Source organism: Leptopilina heterotoma, unplaced genomic scaffold, assembly GCF_015476425.1.
Source record: "Leptopilina heterotoma isolate Lh14 unplaced genomic scaffold, ASM1547642v1 Lhet_81, whole genome shotgun sequence".
In the NCBI taxonomy this organism is placed as follows: domain Eukaryota; kingdom Metazoa; phylum Arthropoda; class Insecta; order Hymenoptera; family Figitidae; genus Leptopilina; species Leptopilina heterotoma.
In genome coordinates this window covers 4,694,847-4,713,335 of record NW_025111185.1, presented here as the reverse complement: position 1 = coordinate 4,713,335, position 18,489 = coordinate 4,694,847, and the positions used below count along the sequence as shown (strand labels likewise).

General features: G+C 26.2%; 1 protein-coding gene across 1 annotated transcript in view; it reads left to right on the top strand.

Annotated features, from left to right (window-relative positions):
- LOC122511386 overlaps positions 1-18,489 on the top strand; it is a 115,836-nt gene that overhangs the window by 79,359 nt on the left and 17,988 nt on the right. The window contains exon 2 of the mRNA XM_043626590.1: positions 1,789-2,120. Within this exon, the coding sequence (XP_043482525.1) occupies positions 1,796-2,120 (325 nt within the window). The 5' untranslated portion in view covers positions 1,789-1,795. The remainder of the gene's footprint in view (positions 1-1,788; positions 2,121-18,489) is intronic.

Genomic DNA, 18,489 nt, shown 5'->3' with positions numbered 1-18,489 from the left:
ATTTTAAATTTAAATACAATAGGTACTTATTGTTATTTATTTTTTCACAAAATTTAAAAAAAAATTCAATTCCAAATCATTTGAAATTTAATTATTCACAAAATTACAGCTGTGCTTTTCTTTCAAAATCAAATTATTTTCTTGAATTTTTAACTTGAAGTGTTCTCACAATTCGAAAAAGAATTTAATCAAATTTTTTCAAACGATTCAATTATTTTCAAAAATTTGTCGAAATTCAATTATTCCCAATGTCTACTGTTTCAATAAAAAATTTTCAAAAAGAATTCAATTATATTAAAATATTGTGCACTATTCGAAGAGTGCATAAACGTAATAATTTAGGACCGTGTCAAGAAAATAAAGGGTCCCCCACTCCTAAATACTTGGCACCACTAAATGACACTAAACAATTAAATGACCGACGGCACTGTATTTGACGTCACAGATTCCCTTTCCCTTCGCCTCCAGGAACCCCTCGTCTACTCAACTCACTAATGACTGCACTGTTCAGAACTGCACTATTGAAAGGTCCTACTGTAATACAAATTTCACAAAGAGTTAAATTATTTAAAAGTTAAAACACAATTTTCATGAAATTTTTCAAAAAAAATCAATTATTTAAAAAGTTTTTTTTTAAATTCTTCGCGAAAATGCAAGTATTTAAAAAAAATTGAATAAAGTTCCTTGCAAGAATTCAATGATTTTTATAAATAATAAAATTCTTCTCAGGATTTCAATTATTGAAGAAATTGAAATTGAAACGAAACAATTTTCCATCACCACCGTGATTTATGTACTAATATTCTATTTGCTTAACGAAAAAAAAGTCTTTTTAATTTTAGAGGATTCCTCTTCTTCTAGAGCATTTTTTCCTCAAAAAAGCGAAAAAAGGGCACTAAAATTTTCCTTTATAATTGAGAAGATTTTCTTTTATATTTTCTATTAAATGTCATGTTTTAAACGCAGTTTGAAGAGCTGTATTCAGAAAAACAAATAACTTAAAAATTTTCTTTCTAGTAGCTATAAATTTGTTTCAATTTTACAGGAATAATTTCAATCAAAGAAGAAAGATTAAAATTCATTTTTTAGTTAAAAAACTTTTAAATATAAACAAAAATTCCTTTTTTTGTAAATGAATATTCGTATATTGAAAATAAAATGTAAAAATAATTGTTAAGCGGAATTTCCTTCTTACTTTAAGATATTATTTTTTTAGTGCTCTTTTCGTTTATGAGAGAATTTTTATGCCATCTAGGCGGCAATTTTGAGAAATTTATTGGCGAGAAATTCAAAAAAGAAAAATTTTATTTCTAGTGACATTCTGTAGAATATTCACTAGAATTCACTCGATTTTAAATTAAATTTTGTTGATTGGAGTAGTAAAATTAAATTAATAAAAAGATGGCAAATGGTATTTATCTAATTTTTTATTGCAATATTGTAATTAAAAATATCGTAATTCACAAGATTGTAATTCGAAATATTGTAATTCACTTTATAATATTTCATGTTCACAGCAAGAAAATTCTTGTTAAGCCAGTATACATAAGTGAGATAAAGAGTATAAAGAAAGGAGGGGAAAAAATTGAAATTGAAATGGCATTATTAATGAAAGTTGACAGATATCAGCTTGGAGCTTGTTTACTCTTGAGGTTATCGAGGCGTTATTAAAAAAAAAAGTTTTTTTGTTTGAGATATTTTTTTTTCTTTGCAGATATTGTATATCTCTAGGATTTAGTGAAGCGAAAAATGTAATCCAATGGTTGTTTTATTGTTGTACCTTTGCAGGAAAGCGATGTTCAAAAGATTATCAAAAGCAAGACGTCACAGTGCCGATGAGGTGGGATGTCCTCTGCCAAGTACTTTGACTTTGGACGAACCTCCTGGATTCTTGACACCAAGGAAGAGCTCGGAAGGTCAACTGCAGGGCTTGAATCCTGCCTTATTAAGGCCATCGAGATCCAAGTATGGGAGAAAAAGTTGCGGCGACGCCGTTTCGCCTTACACACTTCTCACCTCGGATGACAACTCAGGATCAAATGTTAACTCCGATACTGATTATCAAATGGTCACTGCCATGCCAGCATTTATTGTCGAACACGAGCCGGAGAAACAAAAAGGTACATATTGTTGCTTTATTTTCTTTTGATATTCGCAGGGCTCAAACCAGTGAAAGTAGTGTTGAAAAATAAATAAATAAAATAAAAGAACATTTTACTTAAAACTATAAATTCAATTTTTCCATAACTATAAAACATGAAAAAATCGATCACTCCGAGCCTTAGACTCGGAGTGATTGATTTCTTCATGTTTAATAATATTGTACTTCTTCAAAAATATTTTCATCATTTTAATTAAATTATTATTTTCAAGAATTTTAAACCCTTTCAATCAATTATTTTTAATAATTTTCAAAAAAGTTCTTTGACAATTTTCGAATCCATTTGTTTACAACAGGGACTCTTTCCAACACAAATGAACACAAATATTAAGTGTGTGTTTGTGTTGTGTTCTGAACACAACACAAACTCAACACAAACGTTTGGTAACTGCCTCTAGTTTACAATATTCAATTTTTCGAAATTTCAATTATTCGTAACTTCTTCAATTAAATATATTATTAGAAAATAAAAACTTCAGATAAATTCAAAAAAAAATCCGCAATTAAACTTTTTCAAAAAAATTAATTTCAAAATTCAATTATTTCTTAAAATTCACGCTATATTACTTTTAATATTCAATTATTGTCTGAAATGTTAATTAAATTGTATTAAGAATAATTGAAATTCTGCGATGAGTTTGATTATTTATGAAAATAATTGAGTTCCTAAAAAGAATTATATTATTTATGAAAATAATTAAATTTCTGTAAAAAATTTTATTATTTATGAAAACATAATTTTTCTGAAATAATTTGTAACTTCTCCAGAATTAAAATTTTTAAAATGTTTTTTTTAACTAAATTTCTTCTTTAAATCCATTATTTATAATCATTTTTTAAAAAGTTCTTTGAGAATTTTCAAATTCATTTGTTTAAAATTTAATTTTAAAAAATTTCAATTATTCGAATATAATGCTTTTAATATTCAATTATAATCTAAAATTTTAAATGATACTCATTTTGAAATCAATTTTTATTAATAAATTCTACTAGAATTCAATTATTTAAATACAAAAATAAATAATTTATTGAAAAATTGAATTCTCATAAAAAATTTTATCAACAAATTTTTAAATAATTAAATTCTTTGGACGAATTTTAATAAATTTTTTAAGAATAATTACATTTTTCGAGGAATTCGATTAAAATTGTATTAAAAATAATTGAAATTCTGCAATGAGTTTTATTATTATTTATAAAAATAATTGAATTCCTACAAAAAATTTTAGTATTTACGAAAATAATTGAATCTCTGTAAAAATGTTATTATGTATAAAAATAATTGAATTATTGCGAAGGAATTATTTTAAAAAAATTTGTAATTGATTGAATTGCTGCGAAATTTTTATTATTTATGAAAACAATTAAATGTTTGCGTAGACTTTTATAAATTTTTTTTTAAATAATTGAATTCTTTTGGAAAACTTTATTAAAATAATAAATATTAAAAATCATATAATTAAGGAAAATTTTTAACAATAAATAAAATTTTGCCAAGAATTGTATTAAAATTTTTAAGAATAATTGAATTTCTGCAATCACTTGTTTTTAGTTATTTCATTTTATTAATTTCAGGAATTTTGTTTTATTAATTCTGAAAATATAAATTTTATTTCACTACACTCAGTACTTTAATAACACGTTTAAATTACCTTTCATCGAGATTTTTTCAGTGAATTGATAAGAAAAAAAATCAATACGAATTACGAAATATTTGAAGCAATATATAATAACGATATAGGGTGGTATTTAATTTTAAGATATATTTAATGAAGCTTAACTTTGAATTGCGATGTACTAAAAAACAGGATGTGAAAGAAGGCTAATAATACTATCTGCTTTCACAGAAGGTAATTAAGATTAAAGTGAATTTAACTTGGGGTTCATACAATGCACTGAAAAGAAACGTTGATTGTTAAGAAAAGATCCCAATTTTATATTTTGCCTGCATGCCTCGAGTTCTCTAATTAAAAATTAAAAGATTCGCTTCTATTCAAGATTTTTCGGTTCTTGACGAAGTTTCTCTCTTCTTTTATGTAACGGCTCTTTTTTTCTTTTCATTGAAATCAAACTTTTTCATTGAGAAAATATTCTTATAGTTACTAGAACAAATTTTTAATCTGGTGGGAATTTTCTTTCAAATTGTGAATTAAAATTGACATTATGAAATGAAATAAAATTAAACAACATTTAAAATTCTATGAGAAAAATTATTCTCTGCATAGTAAATAATTCAGAAAAATTTATTTATAGAGGATTTAAATTTTGTTTAAAGCGAAGAAAAAATTCCGATCGGATTAAAAATTTGGTCTAGTACTGTAATGTCTGTAAAGTTTGTTTTTATTAGGAAGAAATGAAGAAATTAGAAGCTAGGAGCATTCCTAATTTTTTTAGAAATTAGTTACGCCTTTCAATAATTCACGAAGGCATTCTTCTTCTTCTGAAATGGAGGTGCCTTTCATCAAAACTCACTCTTCTCCGCCCATTCAAATCAGATTAAGCTTCATTTTTTACACGGAAATGGTCGAGGCTCATTGATTTTAGCGACCGCTGACCACCTGGAAAGACCATTTAACGCAAAGTTTGCTTAAAATTGCATTTGCGAGTATACTGCTCACTGATTTCGTAATAATCAATTTATCCTGGGAAAATAATCCCAATCTCTTACATTTTGAGATGAGTCAAGGTAAAAACTTTTAAAAAGATCTCTTTCTCTCTTTTTCAAAGTTTTTACGTAAAATTTAAATCACAATTTTTAATCGATTCGTTACGCTTTTTGAATTAATACCATTTTTTTCATTATCGGTGAGAGAAAAAGTATAACAGAACCTTTAGAATTAGTCATAAAGGATTAAAATTTGTTATTTATATCTACTTATGCAGATTTAATTATATTGTGGTTACATAAATAATTGAATCGGAATACATTACCATAAGAAAGACCTTCTTCTTTAATCAAATTCGAGAATTTTTCATTACATTTCGTGTTTAGAATATATACAATTCAAATTATTTCTCGTTCGTTTTTTATAGAGCAAAACATAATATAATTCTAGGTTAGATTTGGAAAATGATGAGTGGGCAAATCTTTATCCTACAAACATTCCTTTTATTTCCATCATTATTCCATAAAAAATTAATTCGCAAAATTAAAAATAACTCTAAATTTTGATTACATTGTAATTACAGGCTTCGCACTTATGATACTATTTGAGTACTTTTTTTAGATTTCATCCACTAAACGCTACCATTTTTTTTTTCTTGAGAATTTCCACTACCCAATGGGAAATTTACAACTGGCGTAGTACTGCGCCAGCACTGCCAGCACTGGCATGGCACTGGGATGATAACGCCGTCTGGCGCTGCCGAAGTACTGTCTGTCAGTGCTGCCAGGCAGCACTGGCGCAGCACTGGACCAGTGCTGGCTGAGAATATTGCCGCAATAAATGCCGTATTGTTATTAATTAGTCGTAAATTCATAATTATAAATAATTTAACAACAAAATGGTAAATAATATTAATAAATAGTTATTATTCATAAAATATTTATCTTCTTAAAGAAATTGTATTAAAGATGGAGACTAACAATGGATATAGTAAATGAAGTAGAAAAAAATTGTTTATAACATTTAAAAATTAAATAATAAACAATTACAGTAAGTGTGCATTAGATTTTCATATTTTAGTACCTAACGAATGGAATCTAGAAATATCGCAAACCTATGAAAATAAACAAAATTGCTGACGAGGGGAATCGAACCTACGACCTACGGACTAACAGACTAAAAATGCTCTAACCACTATGCTAACGACACATGTGTACAGTAAAGTATTAATATCTCAGTATCATTCATACATACAATTATTGAGTCAAAGATGAGAAAAAAATACGGATACGTTAGAAATAATAAATTGAAATAAAATAAATTAAACTAAATTTTTAATAGTAAGAAGTATAATAGTATTTTAATAGGAACCAAATTATTATTGAGATTAAAGTTTAAATTTTGTTTATAATTTTAATTTGTTTAAATAATTTATTATTTTCAAAATTAGATAATTGTGTTAAATTGTTATTATTAAATTTAATAAGAATAAAAAATGAACAACTCAAAAGTAAAATATTAATTTTTTTCAATAAATTTATATTTATAAACATTTATAAACTTTTTTTATAATTTTTTTCAAGTTTATGTCAAAAAAGCAATGTTGGCAAAGAGCGTTGTGAACAATTTTTCTATACTCAGCCAGCACTTGCCGCCGTGGCTTGTCCAAGCTTTGGCGAAACAAAAGTTCTGTACTGCCCCAGCACTAATTGTTGAGGCTCGGCTAGACTACGCCGAACAATCGTCTGAGTACTAAGCCAGTGGTAAACATCGGCACTACACTGGCATTTCCCATTGGGTACCTACTTTAAATTTTTTAATACAAGAAATCAAAAAACTATTCTCAAAAATTATAATCAAATTCTTTAAAACGGTATAATTATACTTTCAACAACTATTCAAAATTGATCAAATTCATCCAGAATTCAATTCTTTTATAAATAATAAAATTTTACAGGAATTCAATTAAAATTTAAAATAGTATTTTCAAAAAAATTTCCAAAAAATGAATTATTTAACAAAATTTTTATACAATTCTTCACAATTATTCAATTACTTTCACTAATAATAACATTTTTCATTAAAACTCAATTTTTTAAAAAATTTTTTCATAAAATTCTAAGCAAGAATTCAATTATTTTCATAAATAATAAAATTCATTCAAGAATTTCAATTATTTCTAATACTATTTTAAATTATTTAATCAAAAAATTCAATTATTTTCTCAATTAAAGTTTTCGACAAGAATTCTATTATTTTCAATAAAATTTTCATAATATTTATTATATTTCGAAAAAATTAATTATTTAAAACAATTTTTATAAAATTTTTATAAAGATTTCAATTATTTTCAAAAATAACAAAATTTTTCACAGAAATTCAATTCTTTTTAAACATTTTAATAAAGTTTTTCGGGATCATTCAATTATTTTCATAAATAATAGGTATGCAGGTCTTCTCAGGAATCCAATTATTTTTAAAAAATTTAATAAAATTCTTAGCAACTATACAATTATTTTCATACAAAATAAAATTCATCTTAGGATTTCAATTATTTTTAATGCAATTTTACAGGAATTGCTAAAAATAATTAAATTAAAATTCTCAAAAATTTAATTTAATTCCTGGAGAAAATCAATTATTTAAAAAAATGTTTTTTTTAAATTCTTTGGAAGAATTCAATTATTTACAAAAATATTAGAATTTATTTTTCACAGGAATTCAATTATTTTTAAATATTTTAATAAAATTTTTCGAAATAAATCAATTCATTTAAATACAATTTTAATTAAATTGTTTTGAAGTAATCCAATTATTCTTTTAGATTTTATTAAAATTCTCGCGAAGAATTCAATTATTTACATAAATAATTTTTCGAAAGAATTCAATTGGGTATGTCGATAAATAACAAAATTATTACCGAAAATTCAATTATTTTGAGGTATATTTTAATAAAATTCTTTGCAAAATTCAATTATTTTCATAAATAACAATATTCATCACAAGAATTCAATTATTTTAAAAAATTTCAATGTAATCGTTTGCAAGAATTCAATTATTTTCATAAATAATAAAATGCGTTTTAAAAATTCAACTCTATTTTTAAAAAAATTTAATAAAATACCACACAGACATTCGATTATTGTCAAAAATTTTAATCGAATTCTTTGTAAAATTTAATTATTTTTAAAAACTTTTCGCAATTCAATGATTTTCAATATCTACTATTTTCATAAAATTTCGAAACAGAATTCAATTATATTTAAAAAAATTTTTGTAAAAATCTTCATAAGAATTCAATTCTTTTCATGAATAATAAAAATTTCTCAGGAATTTAATTATTAAAATTAGTCGAAAGAAATGAATTATTTAAAAAATTTTATAAAAATTTTTCGCAAGAATTAAATTATTTTTATAAATATTTAAATTCTTTCTTGAATAATAAGATTCGTTTGCAGAAATTCAATTTATTAGCAGGATAAGAAAGAAGTAAAAATTTTTGATGAAAATTAGAAAAAAGTCAGGAAAATAAAATAAATACAAATAAATGCTTGAAAAAATACAATCTTTTTGCAATTTACAAATTTATTTTCCAATAATCTGAATGGAAAATATTAACCACTCCCGTTAAGTAAATATAAATTGAAAGAATAAAAGGTGAAGTATTTTGTGTGTAGGAAAGAATGCAGAATCTTATAGGCGTCGACATGTTGGGTCAGATAGAGATGCAAGAGATTATGCAATTTATGAATTATGGCGAAATACTCGAATGTGTGTGGAATGCTCAAGGTCCATTCGTATATGAAATCGCGGGCTCCTTTGGATTTTGGTCGGCCTTTTGCTGGTCAAATCTCGAGATCACCTGAGAGTTTCTTAATTATAGGGGGACGAGATTGACTTTGAGAGGGTGAAATAGCCTCGGCCGTTATAATACCTCTTTCAGAAACGAACGTGGAGGGATACTATTAGCATTAAATAGAGTCAGCACTTAATCCATAATGTTTAGAAAATGAAAAAAAAAAATTCGAGTGTAATAATCATGAGAAGCGAAACGCATTCTTCTCGTATATGGCCATTAGGGACATCGAATTTTTGGTCCTCAACTGAATCTCTGCGACGGTTGTTTCCTCCTCCTCACCTGGCTTCTTAGAATTATTCTCCTTTTTTTATTATACGAGACCTTCACAAGGTTGTATGTTACGCATATTAATTAAATTTTTGACAATTCCTTTCATTCCTTTTGTGGATAAATCAATCCAGTCATTCCCTTCAAAATGAAATAATATGGCAATAGGAAAACATGTTTGTATTTTTATTTGAGACTATTTTTTATTTATTTCTATTTTTCTATTTCTTTTTTCTATTTTTTCCCTCTATTTCTTTTTTCTACTTTTTCTATTTTTTTATTTATTTGTTACGCACTCCGAAGAAAAGTAAGAAGCAAATCGTTTCCAAGTTATGTTTGTGTTATTTTTACCTTAATTAACAATTGTTGGGTTTAAAATTTAAAACTAAAATAAACTTTTCTTAATTATTTTATTTGTAAAAAAGACTTAAACATTAGAGATTTGAATTGTGAGTAGATTTCCTTTGTGTATTTTTGTTACAAAAATTAAAAACATAACCTAAAATTGGTTACTTCTGAGGTACCTTTCTTCGTAGCGCGTCACATTTCTTTCTTAATTTATTTAAAATTTTTTTTTTATATTTCTTCTTTTATTTTTATATTTATTTGTACTTTTTAGTTTTTGCATTTATTTCAATTTTTTTATTTATTTCCTGATTGTTATTTTAATAATATAATATAGGGGAGACTGGGGCAAAAGGTTAAATTTTGCATAAATGATTTTTTTAGACAATATAATCCGCTTAGATGCAAATATTTTTATATCAATATTGTAGGGCAACTTGTCCTCTACAACTTTTTGATAGCTTCTTTCTTCTTAATATTTTAATAAAAAAGTTTCTGATATTTTCGCATAAAATACATGTTTTGTCTTTTTTTGAAAATTTTGTTTTTTTTAACTTTTCGCCCCATTCTGGGGCGAAATGTTAAATTCTATTTCTAGCCTACTAAAACTATTTTCTGATAGGTGTTAAGTAGTAGACATGGAGTAGTATAAGGAGACCGAACGCCCGTGATGAATCCGCGTCAAACGTGGCCGCATTTTTCATAACAGTGATTCCTCTAGGCTCACTTACATCGATAGAAGAGCCTCTCGCGGAGGAGAAGATCATTATATTTAAAAACAAAATAAGACATGACATAACCTCTAATTTTGTTTATAAAAGTGATTGTTAGTTCAATGAATCATGTAAAAAATAAATTGTGAGTGAAAATGCCTGCTGCTGTCTGTGTAGTGAAAAATTGCAATTCTTCTCTCTTAATTATAGAGGGAATTTTAGTAACAATTAAGTTATGTATATAAACAATATTAATCGCAACAATTCTCACATATACTTACTTATTTATCTCTTTTCACTTCCAACCGAGCACTTTCAAAATTAATATTGAATAAATAATAATATATTATAATTATAAGATAATTATTAATGATAATTGTCAACTATTTCCAAACAACACTAACCTATAAAAATACCAACTGCACTGTACAATAACAATTAGCAGACGATTATAAGTGACATTTTTCCCCGTTGGGGGCGCTTCTATCGATGTAAGTGAGCCCAGAGGAAACACGGTAATGAAAAGTGCGGCCACTTTGCGTGAGTGGCGTTCGGTCTCCTTATACTACTCCATGGTAGTAGATAAGTTAAAGTATACGTAAACAAGTAATTTAATTAACAAAATTTTTTGTTGGTTTATTTCACGTGAACGGTCTTGTTTTTTGACGGAGTACTGGCCTAATTTGAAATAAATAGTTTTTAAACAAATAAACCCAAAAAAACGAAAAATGTAAAAAACATTTTTAACAACATGTAAAAATAAATATTTTCGCCCCTGCATTTTTGGCTTTAACAACAAATACAATAGATCTGACTAAAGATATTTAGCAGGGCAGCTCCATACGAAAAGCAAATGGTGGATCACCGATTTTTCTTAAAGTTTGTAATTTTGTAGTACTTGGGGTACTAAATAACTGTACCAAACAATTTTGCAAAAAAAAATTTTTTTTGCAAGATATTTAGATTTGAAAAATCGGAAACTGAAAAAAATGACTTTTTTTGAGAATTTTTATTTCGAAAACTATTGATTCTACAAGAAAAAGTCATTTATTCAAAATTGTAGAGAAAATGCCAATTTTTTATAATTTAAAAAAAAAGTTAAGAAAAATTAATTTTTCAATAATTTGTTTAAACAATAATTTTTTATTGTTAAAAAAAAGAGCAAAGGACATCATGGAATATTCTAGAAAAATTATTTTCTCAAAATTTGAACCTTCCTTAATAAGTGGTTAAATTTTTAAAGAAGTGATTTTTGGTGTTTTTGAGAAAAAAATTTTTGAAGTTTGCACTACGAGTTTTTGTGCGTTGCGCTAACTAAGCAGCGCCTATATCAGTGTATTTTAAAAGATAATATGATCTTTACTGCTCGCCCCTAATACATTTATTAATTATATAAGTATATATATTATTATTATAAACAGTTTAACAATATATTTTTAACTTTTTTATAAACATTATTTTCCTTTTTTTAACCCATTAACCCGGCGAGTATGTGGCGGGAAACTGTTACACCGACTATGTGGTGGGCATGACATGCCCAAAATGTAAAATTGCTTATAAATGTTACATATGGGCAAATCCACGGAGTTAGTCGACATTTACTTATAAAAATGAAAATTTTTAAATTGAAAGCACACCACTCATTTACGGTTCATTTTTTTCAAAATTTATTTTGGAACAATTATCTTCTTGCGTGATTCATTTTAATTTAATGCCGTGCAAAATAAAAATAAAAAACGAAAATATGAGTTTTTTCAGAAAATACAATTAAAAATGTGTATTTCTTTCTTCTTTTGTTTTCTATATTAATATGTGAGAAACATGAATAATTTTATTATTTCTGTTTATTATTCATTATAATTATTTATTTGTGTAAGACAATTAATATTAAAATATATTTATGATTAATATAATAATTTATTAATAACATCATTTTGGCATCTATTTTTTAATTCTGTTAGTTAAATTATCTTAATTTTGACGAAAGTCAAAATAAAAAATAACAGATGAAAAGTTATTCAATTTTTCACATTGACTGATACGTTCATAATGAACTAAATGAATAAATAATGTAAAATTTTATTGTAATTCTTAATTTTCTGTCATTATAAATTAGAGATAAAATTTGGCATTTGAATATAAGAATTATAAAAATGCTTTCTAATAATCACGCACGTTTTCAATTTATTTTATTTCAATCTGTAGATGTGCTCCTAGAAAGAGGCTAAGTTTAGAGTTGTTCACGCTCAAGTCTAAGGTGATAGTTATTGTAATATTTTCTTTAATTCTAAGGGCACATTATTTTAAAATACCCAGATTTATTCGTCTGTTTAAAACGAATAAGTGCGGTTGTCAAAAATTTTAATTGAACAATCGCCACGAAATTTATAATACAAAGTTTCCATAAATTTTGTTATTAAAAAATAATGAGTAACGCTATTTTCAAGTATTACAATTTCTTTATAATTAAGAGCACATCTTTTTTTATCTTTCAATACATTCTACAAAAAGTGAAGTTTAATTCACCATCGTTTAGAATTGTTTCGTTGTATGCCAAAAAAGTTATGCCCATAAGAACAGAAACTTGTACCTAGGGTAACACTGCAAATTTCATGATTTAGATTAATTTACTCTGTTTTATTATTTATATAAGGCAAGTAGGCTAACATTTATTTAATTTTCTTAGTTCAATAGATTCTTAGATCTTTTCTAAAGTAGTAAAAGCATGAAAATAATCAGTAGAATACTTTGAAAATATAAAGATTTGCCAGTAACATGAAATCGAACGGTTCGGTGGATTTACCCATATAGCTATATTAAGTTAATTTCTGGTATTATATTATAAAAAGGCATGTAATAAAATATATTTTCTTAATTATTTATTTATTTATAAAGATAAAATCAACTCTTTGTCATAAGATTTATCATATGATTAAATAAAACAATGAAAACTTAAAACTTTTATAAAATCAAATTTGCACTTTTATAAAGGCAGGACTTTAAATATTAGTGAATGAGGAGCATAATACTGCTTTTTAGAATATATCTCAATTCAGTTGTCATTAATTTAGTAGAAATTAGGAAAAAAAAATTCGCCAAAAATATGCAAAATTGACGTTTACGTCCAAGTAATTTAAAATATAATTTACATAACACTATCACCATACCATCATCTTCTCTTATGAACCCATAACTTCAGCTACTCGAAGTTTCAAAACGTTACAGTGGAAATTTTAGGATTTAAAAGGATTTAAGTAAATGTGGGGCATGACATGCCCAACCACATACTCGCCGGGTTAATGCCCATGGGCACAGGAACGCAGGTATAAAAAGTAACTATTGAGATCCTGGCATAGGGTCTAATGATAATTTTTGACTTTAAAAATTAAAAAAAAAAATTTTTTTTATACAATTGGTATAAACAAATGAAGAAAAATTGATTTTCATAAAAAACTGATAGCGCCATTCGATTCGACGCAAAAAACTACTACGAGAACGTATATTACATAATTTAAAAAAAAAGACATATTGTTGTAAAAATGTTATTAACGAGGTTCCAGGGATCACGAAATAAGACCAAAGATTCACAGTTTTAAGTAAAGTCACAGATTTATTAATAATGAGCGAAAAAGATTAATTAGATACAAAAATGTACTATTGTCTCAAGCGTCTCTATGAGAACTGAACGAATAAAAAGAAAGACGCCGTAACAGGCGATTAAACAAAAATATAGCGGAAGCAGATGGCACCACCAGATATAAAATAAAACAAGTAATAAAAAGGGAGGCTCAATTTGAATATTTCTAACAAATGTTATAAACAATTAGCCTGCATTTATACTGTACGAGATAGAAGGATTGTTTTTGAAGTCAATAATTTTTTTAAACAAAATTAGTTTAATTAGGAGAGTTTTTGACGTCAAAAATTTTTTAAACAAAATTTTTACCTCAAAAACGATCCTTCTATCTCATACAGTATAAATGCAAGCTAATTGTTTATAACATTTTTGCAACAATATCTCTTTTTTTAAAAATTATGTAATATACGTTCTCATAGTAGTTTTTGCGTCGAATCGAATGGCGCTATCAGTTTTTTATGAAAATCAATTTTTCTTCATTTGTTTATAACAAATTGTTTAAAAAAAAATTTTTTTTTTTAATTTTTAACGTTAAAAATTATTATTAGACCCTATGCCAGGATCTCAATAGTTACTTTTTATACCTGCGTTCCTGTGCCCATGGGCATTAATGGGTTAAAAAAAGGAAAATAATGTTTATAAAAAAGTTAAAAATATATTGTTAAACTGTTTATAATAATAATATATATACTTATATAATTAATAAATGTATTAGGGGCGAGGAGTAAAGATCATATTATCTTTTAAAATACACTGATATAGGCGCTGCTTAGTTAGCGCAACGCACAAAAACTCGTAGTGCAAACTTCAAAAATTTTTTTCTCAAAAACACCAAAAATCACTTCTTTAAAAATTTAACCACTTATTAAGGAAGGTTCAAATTTTGAGAAAATAATTTTTCTAGAATATTCCATGATGTCCTTTGCTCTTTTTTTTAACAATAAAAAATTATTGTTTAAACAAATTATTGAAAAATTAATTTTTCTTAACTTTTTTTTTAATATTATAAAAAATTGGCATTTTCTCTACAATTTTGAATAAATGACTTTTTCTTGTAGAATCAATAGTTTTCGAAATAAAAATTCTGAAAAAAAGTCATTTTTTTCAGTTTCCGATTTTTCAAATCTAAATATCTTGCAAAAAAAATTTTTTTTTGCAAAACTGTTTGGCACAGTTATTTAGTACCCCAAGTACTACAAAATTACAAACTTTAAGAAAAATCGGTGATCCACCATTTGCTTTTCGTATGGAGCTGCCCTGCAAATACCTTTAGGTATCTCTTCAGGGGACCCAAATAAGGACCTAAAAAAATCGCGATGAGAGTAAATTCAAAAAATATACTTAAAAGTTGATATTTTCTTTTACGAAAAAATGTTCAAAAGTAGGGTGAAAACAAACTTTAAATATGGACACCACAAAAATGAAGAGAATGTCACATAACTCCGGACATTTATTTAGAGTGATAACACCCTTCTATAATTAAAATTGCAGTGCTCTAACTATTTTCGTTCGAAAGATAATGAATTTTAACTGTTTCCACAGTTTAACCTTTCGCCCCAGTCTCCCCTAATATATTTTTTTGTTTCTATTGTTTTCTTATTATTATTTCCCATTATTCGTGTTGAAATCTAATTTGCAAATTAACGTAAAGTTGAACTCGCATTTATTTTATGTGATTAAATAGAAGATATTTATAATGTAAATGAATTTATTAAAAGTAGCTCTCGAGATAATTCCTTTCGTTAATATACAAAGAAAGGTTAAAATCTTAATTAAGATGAAATTTGTTTGAAATAAATGGCCATAATGATAGTCCAGGTGGACTAGTTTTTTGTCTCAATTTTCGAGTCTTTGTATTTTGAAAGCATCATAATAAATTAGGTGGAAATAATAGAACGTAATTATTAACCACGTGAGCAAATAATTAAAAGTGATAAACGCCTTTATATAACGGTTCCATAGAAATATTTCCCTTCATTAATGATATTACTAACTTCGACTAATTACTTCGAATAAACGAAATTTTTTTAACAAGCGCAATATTTTCTTAATATACAGATATAAATTATCTACAGAAGAGGCTTCTCTTTTATATTTTTTAGTTTTATTGTCTATTTTTTATATATATATATATATGAATTTTTTTAGCTTTCATTTTTATTAGCTAATTTTTATTGGCATAAAATAAAAAAAATCCATTAGCTGTCGATTTTATTATTAAGAAACTAGTTTTATTTAAAAACGTTCGTTCTCATGACGATTTTTTTGTTTTTTTCGTTACGTTGGCGAGTCTAACAATCTTGAAATGCTCTGCTGCTTTCGGATCTTCCGAAGCAATTTCTACAAGTAAAGTTGACAATAGAAGTTTCTTTAAAATTTTTCACATATTTCAAAAAAAGTTTTGTAATTTTTCCAATTATTACATTCTTATTTTTTTTCCTGTTTTTATTATTTTACTGAGTATTCACAATTTTAATGTTGTGCTTCGCAATCCATAATGAGAACCGTCATTAAAGTGAAAGTTCACTGTAAACAAATATAAATTAATACTAAAATTAGCATAAATTACATTTATTCGTAAAATGCAAATTATTCAAACAATCATATAAAATTGAATATAAAACGATTAGATAATCAATAAATTATCTATATGTATTTAATGAAATAAATTTATAATTATTTATGTATCGTGGATCAGGATTTGTATATTTTTTTAAATAAAAATTTCAGGAAGTTTAGAAAGAAAAACGCCGATGTATTGTTTCCTGGAAAGTAATGTTTATAACTGTAATAGAGAAATCTGGTTTTAATCGCGATAAAAATTGCTAATAATTGCCCTAACTGATTTACCTTGTAGCATCCTCAACGCAATACATGTACATTTTTGCGACGAAAGTGTGGTATGGTGAAACTTTACTAATTCTTCATAACGCAATTCTTATTCTTTTCCTTAATTTACCTCATCGACACGATATAAAACCAACTTATGAAAATCGTTTGGCTTGTTTATTGTTCTCTTCATTATAATGACACGACTGCTTTGTCATTTTGTTTTGTCAAAAATTTTTTTCTCGTAAACACATTCAAAATTGTTACTCAACAATATTTTAAAATTCTCAAACATATATTATCGTTTCAGTTTTTTCAATTTCTTTTTTTTCTTTGTAGTAATGATTTTTATTTACTTATTTTTATTCTCACATACAATTTGCTGAAAGCTTTTCTTTTTGCCACAGTATTTATAGCAGTAATGTAACTTGTTTTCTTCAAAAATCACTTGCTTCGGAAACCGTTTTTCCAGCATATCAGTTATGTCTACTTACGTCTGCAACTGTGTCAGTTTCTGCAAGCAGAATAAGTACGGACATAACTCCAACTTATAAAAAAAATAAGTAGAGCAAAATAAGGTTTCTTTAGAGCCACGCCATTTACTGATTTTCATCTTTTTAATAAGATTTGTCACGATCATCTGCATAAATTTTATTGACGGTTAACCGCGACGACTTATATTTGTGTTCCACATTTGCAAATTGTATTTTCCTGTTTCTGAATAATTTCTCTCTTTTTGTTTATATTAAATGATGACGATAATAATAAAAATGAATTTAACCAAGAGTCGTGATTCCTATGACTTAGTGGATTTGCCGTTGTATATATATCGTGCGCGATTGATTTATATGGAAATTTATACAACAAATGTTAAGCGATATAACGGATTCTTGACAATAACGTCGTTAACTTGGAATGCTTTTCTCCTGTGCATCCATAAATGATCTATGGCTGTTGCAAATATATACCGCATTTTTCTTAACATAAAACATTTCATGATCATCGTTATATATATCGTATATAGTCATTCTTAAAGTCTCAAATAGTAGCTTTATAAAATGCTTCTTAAAAATTTATTATCTTGTAGCAATTTTTTTTTTAGTTTTTGTAAAATAAAATACAACGCCTTTTTGGACTTTCTTACATCTTCCATTTCTGGTTACTCTCTAGATTTGAATTTGTATGTTTGGTAATTTGAATTAGAATTAGTGACTGTCAGCTTTTGAATTAGAAAACTTTACTAATAAAGAGTAATTTCTACAGCTAATAAGATATACATAAGATATAAATAAGATAAATATGATATAAATAGGAAATAAATATCTAACAAAGATACATAAAATATCTGAATTAAACTTTCATTATTATTTTGAAGAAAAAAATTCATTCCTTTGGCTAAAAACAAAAAAAAAGCAAAATTCATTATCGAGAGTTGATAATAAACATACACTTTATTAACATGTTCCGTGTTGATTTTCACTACTTTCTCTAAGTCGCGAACGTAATAGATTTCACGGTTTCACGCTTGCTCCGGAAATGATTTAATTCACTAAAAGAATTTTTTGCACTTCATTATTATCATACTGTAATATCTCGAATACCTGTATTTATGCCTCCAGTGGAACAGGTGTTTCGGTATCAAATTCACCACACTCATAAAATCTTTATAGGTGCTAATATAATTTTTCTATATATACCAAAGTGCGAAATTAAAAACGGCCCAAAAATGGCCCAGTGACGGCATAGTCAGTGCCTACTCTTGGCAGACAATAGTGGCCCGACTGTCGGGAGGTTAACCGCGGTAGGCCGTCGGCAGCCAATTATCGGCCGATTCTCGGTAAACATTAATGGCCCATTATTGGCTGCCATTACTCTCCAGTGTTGACAAAATTAAAAAAATATATTTTTTATTTAATTAACTAATTAATTTATAATATTTATACAGCTTATTTCCCTAAATTAAACGCAAACTTACCTGATGCACAACAGCCTAACACTCTGACCACTCTGCTACTCTGACGTGAAGTCGAGGAAGCAAAAGGGTTCTTATAAGCTACACTACACTGGCCGAT